Source organism: Mus pahari, chromosome 14, assembly GCF_900095145.1.
Source record: "Mus pahari chromosome 14, PAHARI_EIJ_v1.1, whole genome shotgun sequence".
In the NCBI taxonomy this organism is placed as follows: Eukaryota; Metazoa; Chordata; class Mammalia; order Rodentia; family Muridae; genus Mus; species Mus pahari.
In genome coordinates, this window is record NC_034603.1 from 44,394,911 (window position 1) to 44,406,305 (window position 11,395).

The 11,395-nt window shown below is 51.1% G+C and overlaps 1 protein-coding gene across 1 annotated transcript; it reads left to right on the forward strand.

Moving 5' to 3' along the window:
• The first annotated feature begins 10,405 nt into the window (after positions 1–10,405).
• Bhlha9 (basic helix-loop-helix family member a9) lies at positions 10,406–11,101 on the forward strand. The gene has a single exon (XM_021211464.1). It carries the CDS (start codon positions 10,406–10,408, stop codon positions 11,099–11,101), a length of 696 nt encoding a protein of 231 aa, XP_021067123.1.
• Positions 11,102–11,395: the final 294 nt, after the last annotated feature.

Consider the following 11,395-nt stretch of genomic DNA (forward strand, 5'->3'; position numbering starts at 1 on the left):
AGAGAGAGAGAGAGAGAGAGAGAGAGAGAGAGAGAGAGAGAGAGAGAGAAAGAGAGAGAGAGAGAGGCCAAGAATTGTCCAAAGACAATTCTGAAGAACAAAGCTGGCTAGCCAGCCCTACATACACGGGTGGTGGCCTGGAGAGCTGTGGCACTGGACACCTTTGGAGACAGAGTGAACTAGATGTCAGTGGAGCAGAAAGATTAATACCTGGTTCCCAGTAAGACTCATGAAGGATGAAGGCCCGAGTCACGCCTCCCCCTTGTGCTCATCTGTGGACAATCTACAAGTACAGGAATCTTATCTTTGGTCTCTTGGCTTTACCCCTAGAAAGTAAGCATTGGCCATTTGATAGACCCCAGGAGGGCAAAGGTCTCCATTTCTGAGCCTAAGACTGGCTCTCAGCTTTCTGAGCCAGGGAAAGAAGCCCTGTGTTCCTCTCCACGGAAGCAGAATCCTTTCCAGAGGGTTCCTGCCCTCTATCTGCCCTGGTCCGAGCAGCAACTGCTTCTCCCAGGAGACAGGGTCCTCCTTCCTCATCATGCCGGCTCCCCCGGACCTGACATTCCTGCCTTCCTCCCCACTTATTAGGAAGGTCTGGAAATTGGACCCCAGATGAGCACAGAGGCCTCTTTGTCATTTTCTTAATGAGGAGCCAATGGCTCTGTCAGTCATTAGTGGGTGGAGCCAATGGCTCTGTTAGTCATTAGTGGGTGGAGCCAATGGCTCTGTCAGTCATTAGTGGGTGGGGCCAATGGCTCTGTCATTAGTGGGTAGAGGGGGTGAGGAGTGCTGGGCTGGGAGGGCAGGGGCTGCTCCTGGTCAAGTGGGTGATTTACAGCCTGTCAGGGAGGGGGAAACTCAGGAGAAGAAGAGTCAGGCCCCGCCCCCGAAACATCTCTGGGAGGGGACTCAGCGCTTCATTAGCACATATCCATGAGAAGTTATTTAATTCTAACAAGAAATCTGATGAGGCAGAGCTCTTACATTTGCCCATTTGACAGACAAGGAACCAGAAGCCTGAAGTGAATGAGCATCTTGTCCAAGGGTGCAGAGCTAAAAAAAAAAACAACAAAAAAACCGAGTCTGAGTCCAGCCCAAATCAGCACCTGCCTGGGGTGTAGGCATAGCAGAGCCGAATGAAGGGGAAAGACTAACTCACCCCACGGCTGGAGACCATTGAGCCAGAGAAGCAGTGGGCACAGGCTTCGAAGGCGGCGGCGGCGATCCATTGAAGGGCGATTCTGTGTTGGCTGGAAATGGGAGTGGCAGCCAGAGCCCACCAGGCATGAAGTTGGCAGTCCCAGATGCTGAAATCCCATCCACTGGAAAGAGGATAACCCAACTGTTTTGTCGAAGATTTATTTATTTGTAATTTTTGTGTGTATGAGTGTTTTGCTTGCATACATGTCTGTATACCATGTATGTACCTGGTGCTCTTGGAGGCCAGTAAAGGGGCATCGGATGCCCCTGGGCCTGGAATTACAGATGGTTGTCAGCAGCCATGTGAGTGCTGGGAACTGAACTCTTGTCTTCTGAAAGAGCAGCAAGTGCTCTTAATCCTAGAAAGTTTGTCATATTGACCCATGATGTTGAGGTCACCCAGCCACCCAGGAAAAGAGATCTGATTGCTACAACTTCTTCAAAAGCCGGGAGCCTCCAGGTTTGTTTGACTGGTTGGTTTGGTTTTTCTGAGGCAGAATTTCTCTGTGTGATGGCCCTGACTGTCTGGACTCTGTAGACCAGGCTGGCCCAGAACCCACAGAAATCCGCCTGCCTCTGCCTCTTGAGTGCTGGGATTAAAGGTGTGTGCCACCTTGCCTGGCGAGAGCCTCTAGTTTTGAAGGGCATTGTGAAGATAAAGACTCTTTTCTGTCACCACCTCTTCCTAGCTCTGTTTTCTCACCAGACATCGACTCTAGTGCCCTGTCTCCACCCCTGACTAGCTTACACTTCCCTAACTCCTGAATCCTTACTTCCTAAGAAATTTGTGTTCAACCCATTCTCCACTGTTCAAAGGTACCCAGCTATGATTCACTATTACACAGCATGCCTTGATTTATTTATTTAGCAGGCTCTGAATATGTAGCACAGGCTAGCCTAGAACTTGAAGTCTTGCTTCAACCTCTAGAGTGCTGGGATCATTCCATAACTCTGAGCTATACATCGGTTTAGTCCGAATGTAATGTGTAGCTGCTGTCCACAGAATGAAAACTAAGGGTCATGCCGCCCTCTCCCCCAGCCCCACGTGCCTAGAGAGCCCCAGCCACATATTATCCCTTGGCCTCTCAACTTCATGGTTTGATAAAACCAATTAGCTGTATTCTTTTCTACACTATTGTACCATGACGGATACAGCTAGCCCTGGGTACATATTTTTGTTTTAATATTTAATGCCTTTCCACGCCCATCCAATCACTGTTTTGCAATCCCCCAGTTTAGCCTTGGAAATAACGTTACAGCTTTTCTTCACTGCCTAAACATTCCCTGCCTCCTCAGAGATCCTCCTCCTTCCTCCGCATTGCTTCCAAATCTTTTCACTCTGTGCTAGAGCCCTGATGAACTTACCACACAGCTGTTCCCGCTCATGGCTAGCTAGGGGACACAGAGACAGCATGCATGATGTTTCCCAAGTCCTAGCAGATATTAAGTATCTAATGACCAACTAAATAGGGCAGGAAATGCTGATGAATGACAAAAAATAAAGTTTCAGGAGAGCGGGGGTTGGGAAGTAGCAAGAACCAGACTTTCAGGACTCAGAAGGGCTGAGAGCTGAGGCAGGGGGATGGCAGCCTGCACTTCCAGGGCAGGAGCCAATGGCAGGAGATCTGTGCAGCCTAGGGAGGGTGAGTGACTGGTTGGTCCCCAGCAGATGTGGAGCAGAGGCAAGACTCAGAGGAGGCAGGTCAAGCAGGAGTCCTAGGGAGGAAGGACACTAAGCCCACAAAGGTCCTCCTGCCTCAGCCTTCTGGGTGCTGGGATTACAGTCCCGTGCCACTCTGCTGGTTTAGACAATACTTATTTAATACATGATTGTGTGTGTCCTTATTGTTGCTGGTGGTGATAGTTTGTTGGCTTTTGAGGTGTGTGTGTGTGGGTCTCACGTGGAAACCTGGTGGCCTGGAATTCAATCCGTAGACTAGGTTGGTCTTGAACTCACAGTAATCCTATTAGCATTTCCTTTAGGCTCCGCCCAACAGTCACCTAGCAACAGCCAGGTAAGAGCCTGGTTCCCATATAAAAGGATCCTCCACCCACTCCCCTCTCTCCCCATCTCCATTCTCTTCCTCTTTCCCCACACATTCCTGTCTGGCCTCCCCTCTCCCCCCTTCTTTCTCTCTCCTCCCTTTCTGACCTTCTCTGTCATTTTTCTTTCTCTGCCTCTACTCCCATCCCAGACCCCCCTTCCCATGTCCCAAATAAACTTCATTTTATACTAAAATACCTCAGGGGCGGGGGATGCCTCCGCATGGACCCACTAAGGCACCGCCTCCCACCACATCATATCTCGCTTTATAAACCATATCAGATCCCCTTCTACTTCTGCCTCTTGAGCTCTGGGATAAAACACGTCCACCCTCACAGGTTGGCTAACGATTAGTTTTATTATTTGGCTGTTGTGGAAACGTATTAGTAAGCTATTTTTTTCTACTTGAAAACACACACACACACACACACACACACATTGCTGGGATTACAAACCTGTATTACCCCACACTAGTCTATGTAGTAATGAGAATGGAAGCCCGGGCCTCCTGAATACTACGAAAGCTCTCAACAGAGCTACATCCCCAGCCCTCTATACACAAGTTATCTATTATTTGTTCTCCAGGACCCCCCAGGGTAAGTTTTGGGCCATACCAGTCACTTCTCTAAACCATCTATAACAACCCCAGTAGGCATTCAATAATTTCTTAAAAGTTTTAAAAGTTATTATGTTGTGTACGGGTGTTTTGTTTGCGTGCACGTTATGTCTATTCAATGCAAGCCACAAGAGGGTTTCAGATCCCCTGAACCTAGAGTTACAGATGGTGGTGAGCCAGCTTCCTTGTGTTGGGACTCGAACCCGGATCCTCCGAAAATAGTTTGTCCTTGTTGGCAGTGGGGGCAGGGACAGAAGTATAGGTCAGTGGTAGAGTGTGTACTTAGTGTAGCGTGCAGAATGCTCTGGGTTTGTACTGATTTTGTTTTCCCCTGTTATTGAATGACAGCATGAAGCAGCAGAGCCTGGATTATTGTCACATACTAAGCCATGGTCCCGGTGGGTGGCGAAGAGAGGGACTTGGTTTGGTAGGGAAGAGACTCAGCGGCCTTCTCTCTCCTCCCAAGTGTGGTTCCTGGTTTTCTTCCAAGGTGGGATCCTGTGATCCCCCGGGGGAGCGACGCCGGAGAAGAGCAAGAATTTCTGAAATCCAGGTCGGCCTGGGCGATAATAGGCACCTTCGCAGCCGCCAGCGGAACCGCCCGGCCCTAAATCACCAGCAGCCGCTCCTCCTCCGCGGCGTGCGGGAGCTGCGGAGCTCCAGGCAGGGGCGGCTCCAGGGTCCAGCGCCGCAGGTGCTGCGGAAGCGCTTTGAAGATCCCCGCGATCTGTAAGGATCCCAACGAGCTCGCCCAGGAGCCAATATCAAGAAAGCTATTGATGTGCAGCTGTGGTCTCTTCTTTTCCTTTCTCTCCCCCCTCCCCCAGCCTTTCTCCCCTCCTTCCCCCCCCCCCCTTTTTAATTCAGAGACAGTCAGGGTTGCCCTGGCTGGCTGCAAGACACTTCTGTCTCAGTTTACTGGACTGCCGGATTATAGGCGCAAATCGTGTTTTTATGCAAGGTAATTTGGTGTGGTTGTGACAAAGTCTCACTGTGTAGCCCTAGCTGACCTGAAACATGCTATGTGGACCAAACTGGTTTCAGACGTGCAGCAATCCTCCTGCCTCTGACTTTAGGGTGTTGGGATTACAGGTGTGCTTCGCCACACCTGACTATGAAAGTTAAATGTCCTCGGCCTCCCTTGGAGCTGGAGTCACAGACAGGTGGTTGAGTCTCTCTCTGTCTTGTCTCCCCCCTCCGTCCAAGCCATCTCTCCAGCCCCCTATACTCTAAACAAATCTTTTTTGAGTCTTCAAACTGTCGCTGTGGAGACAGTTCTGAATACAGCAGCTGATGGTGGGCAGGGGTGGGAGTAAGGTGAAGGTGGTCTCTAGAAAAAAGTCTTTGCTTGATGGAAACACAGCCACCACATTTGAGAACCACAGCTATCCCTCCTCGACCTCAGGTGGTGGGGGTAGGGTGGCTCTAAAATATATCCATGTGGTCGCAGGGTTGTTCTTCTGTGTTAACAGCGATCCTCACAGCTTTGCCTTGAGTTCATGCACACATTATTATGAGTGAATATGCACACAGCTCTCATACTTGTAGACGCTCCAAAGGTATTCATTGGATATGAACTTAAAGCTTGCTTGATCAGACCCATGTTGGGGTTTCTAGTTTAGTGATAATTATTATTTGAGACAAAGTCTTGCTGGGCTTCAAATTCACAATCCTCCTGCATCCACCTCCCTAGTAATGGGATTACAGATGTGAGCCACCACAACTGTCAGTCACGATTATCTTAATAGCAGGGATTACATTATTGAGTCAACATTTCAGCAAATGTTCTACATATTCTGCTGTGTTCTGCGCTAGAGCCGAGGCTTTATAAGGGGGCCTAAAGGTTCTCCCAGCATGAATCCAGGAGTGCTCAGCTCTGAGACCGAGTCCAGGAGACCAAAGGGAACCTCCTGAGGGGAAGGCTCTGGGATTGCTCCACAGAGGTGGAGATGTTGACGTCACCGATAAGCTGCATGCCGCCATGGGAACTCAGTGGAGAAGACTCCTCACAGAGACAGCAGTAAGGATACAGACTCGGAGCTGTAAACTGATCACAACTCCCTCCAGGCCACTTTGGGTTAACCTGCTGGAGCAGACAGGCTGTGGGCACAGGGTGTCACTTCTGCTCTCTTGCGGCTGTCCCTGGGTTCTCACGAGCCATCTGTTCCAGCAGGGTTGGTTACAGTTAGCCAGGGAAGCCTGAGGCTGCCAGCGGGTCCAGCCTCCTCCTGACTCCCAGCCCAGTCCTCCTTTGCTTACGCCTCCCAGATTTCCTCTACATCAGCCAACAGCTTTTCATTTTTCATACTTGGTTAAAAAGATTTTTAAAAACTTGAAACAGGATGAACAGCTCACAACTACCTGTAACTCCAGCTCCAGAGGCATCTGACCCCTGCAGGCACCTTCATTACACACACACACACACACACACACACACACACACACACACACACACACATTTAAAATGAAATCATAGCTGGGCAGGGGTGGCGCATGCCTTTAACGCTAGCAGTTGGGAGGCAGAGGCAGGTGGATCTCTGAGTTCAAGGCCAAACTGACCTACGGAGTGAGTTCCAGGACAGCCAAGGCTACACAGAGAGACCCTGTCTCTAAAAACAAAACAACAAATCCTTAAAAAAAGAAAAAAGAATTGAGACAGGATCTCACTCTGTCCCAGGCTGGTTTTGAACTCTCAAGCTTCCTACCTTGGGCTTCCTAGTGCAGGTATGTACCGCCACGCCAGTGGGAACCACTAAGTCCCTTCACACCCTACTCATTTCTTTGCTGGGAATGGAATCCAAGGCATGTGATAAGCAAGCGTCCTTGCCAGGATTCTAATAATTACAGGTGGCCATTGGGGACAAGTGCTCATGAGCTGAGAGTGCAGCCCCTGCCCAGAAGGTTAAGACCTTAGTGTTGGAACTGGCTTGCCATAAGTTCCCTGACTCTCAAGAGTCTCAGTTTGCAGTCTGTAAAATGGGTACTATAATAATAGGCCTTCCATATAAGATTGTTGTGAGGCTAAGATAATGTATGCTTAAGAGCACTTAGTCCGATGCCTTGGCTACAATAAACACTTCGCAGAAGTCAGTATCAATACTATTAAGATTATTATGTTTATGATTAATTATTACTAGGCTTCATGGTGTCCACAGTGGAGTGTGAGTTTTAAAATGCTGAGTCACTGGAGGAAAGGAAGGCGTCAGAAGCAATTTAAGCTTATTTCTCACCCGCTGGCACCTTCCCCTCTGCTTCCTGGAAGCTCCCGGGAGATGGAGGAGGAAGCCTGGCTTGGCTAGGTCTTCCCCATCAGTCCACAGTGATGGGAAGTGCAGGGCTTGTCCATCTTTGGCTGCGGTGAAGGTCTTGTTACATATCCAGACGAACTTCTACCCAGAGCTTGAGCTCTTTGGGACCCTCATGGGTCTGGGAACTGTACAGTGTTTCTAGACATCAGGGTTCAGTGAAAAGCTGTCTGTTTCCACCTCCAAATCCTTAATACTTTGAACAAGGGTTCTACATTTTTACTTGCCTTCACACTTGGCCTGACAAGGGACATAGTCCTGTCATACTCTGTCTCTTTGGTGTGCCTGTGTATAGTATATGTATGTGTGCAGGCAAGAGTGCGCACACATGTATGTGCATACAAGCAGAGGTTAGGGGGAGTGACACCAGGCGTGAAGGGTTAAGGACCTGAAAGTCCAGGTGGACTGAGACTCAGGACAGGAAGGGCTAACTTGAATCGTAACACCCGTGAGCTGTTAGGCTCCAAAGAGGATCCGCAGACCACGGTCCATCCTGTTGACCACTTTTTGTTTGTTTTGAGATAAGAGTTTCTCTAGGTAGTCCTGGCTGTCCTGTTATTCTCTAGGTAGATCAGGCTGGCCTCCAACTCACAGAGAACTGCCTCTGCATCCCAAGTGCTGGGATTAATGGCATGTGCACCTGTTGTGGGTGTCTACTACTTTGAGACTGCGGGGGAACTGCTCTGTAGATGGAATCTTTCATCCAATCCCTTTCTACTCTACCCCTCCCCACCCCCCAAACTCCATGTGCCTTGTGCAAATAGACTCTACTCCAGAGGAGAAACCATGGCCCTTTAGCCATTGTGATGAAAACAACAATTCTGCTCCTGGAGATGCCTGGCCGGCTGCTCTCTTTTATTTGCTTATCACCTCCATCCATCCCAACGTAACAGCGTGGCTTTCTCAGTTGCTCTCTACCTTTTAACTTTGAGATGCGATCTCTCACTGAGCTCATCAGTATAGCTCATCAGTATAGCTACGAAGGCTTACCAGTGAGCTCCCAGGGCCCTCCAATCTACCTAGCTCTGGGATTCTACAGATGCTAAACCCAGCTTTTATGTGGATACTGAGGAGCTGATCGGGTCTTCCTGTTTGTACAGCAGGCACTTTAGGGACTGAGCCATCTCACCAGCCCCCAGGCTAAACTGTCACAGAGAAGGCATCTTCTACCTAAAACAGAAGGAACGGAGGTGTGCGGATGAGGTGGCTGACACAGATTTCCTCAGTAAGGAGCTGCTGGCTGGAGTGGACAGGTATGAGCGCTCCCATTACCAAGCTTCCTTCCATACCAAACAGCTCAGGTGTCCCACCCCAGAGCTAGGCTTTTCTTAGAGGCTGGGTAAGGCCCTGAGTCCCAGTGTCCTCCTAGACAGACAGGGCCGTGACTCAGCAGTCTCTACCATGACTTCAGCAGGCTAAAAGACATGGCAGAGTAGCCACGGAATGTGGAATGTGACACTCAGGCGCCCAATGCCCAGGCTTTGGCCTGCCCTGTCTTCCAATCTGAGCTCTATTTAAACTGGCATCCCGTTGCTTGGGCCTGATGTCAGTGATAGTGCTCAGACACCGGGAATATTGGTTCTAGCTCATATCCTCTTTGCTTGCTTGTTTTTGTTTTGTAGTGCTAGGCTTGGAACCTGGGGCTTTATGGGTAGACACTCATCCTGAGCTACATTCCCACCCTCTCCTGCCTCTTCTAAAACAAGGTCTCTCTCCATAAGCCGTCCACACCGGCCTCAAACTCATGAGCTTCTTGGCTCAGCCTTCCCGCGTGCTGGGATGACAGGCAGGCGCTACTGGGCCTAGCTTCTAGCTACTTTTTCAACTTTTTGTTCTGTTTTGGTTTTGAGGTGAGGTCTCACATAGCCCGGGCTGGCCTTAAACTATTATGTAGCTGAGGCTGGCCTCTGCCTCTGCCTCCCAAGTGCTGGGATTACAGGTGTGTGTCAGCATGCTGGGCTTAGCTGTTTTCTGTTCCACATATGTTGCACTTGTTGGAGGAATCCATCCCGATAAATGCAGCCTTTAGGTTATTTCATCAGTGAATGCAGGCAGTTCGTTTCCCAGTGCCCCGTTCTTTCCCTCTGCAGGAAAACTCAGCTTGAAGCAATGAAGTCATTGGTAATGGGTGTGTGACCTGTGTGCCCATCCTGGCTGGTGCCACAGCATTTGGAATGTGGCAGGGAATGAGGTTAACCTTAATCCTATGTTGCTCCTGATAAATCATGAATGCATACCTGAAATTCCATGAGGGAGTCTGTCTTTCTTTCTTCCTTCTTTCCCTCCTTCCATCTTTTCCCTCTCTTTGTTTCCCTTTTTTGATCTTGTTTAAAATTCCAGTCCTCAGTGACAGCAATGGAGGTTGTCCCCTGGATTCCTAACCTGACCTTACTCTGTAGAGGGACAGGGCTGTTCAAAGGCCCTGGACATCAAGAGTATCTCATGGGAAGCCAGACATAAAAGTCCTCATCACTCTTTGCTTCTGACTCAGCCCAGCTCTGCCTGAAGAAGGGGGAGCCCCCCAAAAGTAGAGGGAATGCTGGGCTTAATCCAAACCCCAACCCAGAATCCAGACCAGCCTCATGGTGGTAGCTGAAAGGTTACTTGTAGCACAGCAGGGTTGGCTGCCTCAGATCTGCTCCCCCTTTCTGGATTCTTCTGCGATGCCCATGCTATACCTTAGTGTCAACTCTGGCTGCTCACAGATGGAGTTCAGGATGGAGCTCAGCAGCAGGTGCTCTTAGTCGGTGAGACATCTCTCAGGCCCTCAAGGTTTTTAAAACTCACTCAATCCACCGTTGCTATCCTTCTGCAACCCTATCTGCTCTCTGGCCAAGAATCTAATGTGGCATTCTACCTGGGGTCAGGAGTAGGGAAACAGAACCCGGTTACCCGAGAGGGTCTGTGCAGCACAGCAAGCATGTTCCCTGTGACAAATGGAGCGTTGCCCAGGGCGTGGCCAGGCTGCCCAGCTGGTCCTGTGTACAAGAATCTGCACGCTTCCTTCCTTGCTCGCTTCCTTCCTTTCAGGTCCTCCCTCACCATCTCACCTGGGGGCAGGTAATAAAGCAGGAGGAGGGAGATGGATGGACTGGGAGGGCGGGGAGCCACGTGGTGCCATAAAGCCCAGCTAGAGAGGGCCTGTCCGGAGAGTGTCCAGCCAGCAAGAGCCATCAGTCAGTGGACCAGCAGCCTTTGGACCTGAATAGCTGAAGCTTCGGGACCAGGACATAGGCCATGCTCCGAGGCACGCCAGGACTAGGCCTCAGGGGCCTGAACCGGGCTGAGGATTTTGTGGAGGACTTGGGGCGCTCCTGCCCGGAGGCTGGCAGGAATTTTGGAGTGCTGAGGAGCAGCAGCTTGGACGAGGCAGAAGAGGCAGCTGGCAGAAAGCGCGAGCGGCCCGCACGGTCCAAGGCTCGGCGCATGGCGGCTAACGTGCGGGAGCGCAAGCGCATCCTGGATTACAACGAGGCGTTCAACGCGCTGCGCCGGGCACTGCAGCACGACCTCGGAGGCAAGAGGCTCTCCAAGATCGCTACGCTGCGTAGAGCCATCCACCGCATCACTGCGCTCTCCCTGGTCCTGCGCGCCAGCCCGGCGCCCCGCTGGCCCTGCGGCCACCTGGAGTGTCACGGCCAGGCTGCCCAAGGCTCGAGCACGGGGGATTCTGGCTTCAGTGTTCCGCGGTCTGCTCCGTCTCCTACAGCGCCTAGCCTAGCGCGCAGAGACATCGTCAGCCCCTTAGTGCCGCCTACACCGCGCTGCGCTTCGTGCTCCCCGCACGCGCACTTGGTGCGGCCTAGGGTGATGGCAGAAGTGCCCAATTTGGCCCAAACCTCCGGGGGAAACTGGCGCCGATGTCCTGGGGCTCCCCCTGTTCGATCGGTTTCGTGGCGGTGGGGCTCTGGGCTGGGCTGCCAGCACTCCTGATCGTCCCACCCAGAGGGAAGCCGGCTTGGCCGATTGACTGCAAAAGAGAAGATGGCAAAAGTCATCCTGGACAGAGCAAAATTGATTGGGGTTGTGACTTGCGTGGCAAAGGAGGATGTCTTACCATGGGAAGGAACTCCCGGGCTCAGGGCAGCCTCCCCACATCCCAACCTGGGGTGGTGAAAAAGGAGGGAGATTTTAGGCCTTTGCTTTCCTTTGCTTCTGAGCCCTCTTTTCCCTTGCCGCGTTTGGAAAGTGGGACTTGTGGGACTGTGTGGGTAGACAGCTGCTGTG

Excerpts from the sequence above, each read along its gene's own strand:
- Bhlha9 (XM_021211464.1), top strand. The coding sequence starts at position 10,406 with ATGCTCCGAGGCACGCCAGGACTAGGCCTCAGGGGCCTGAACCGGGCT.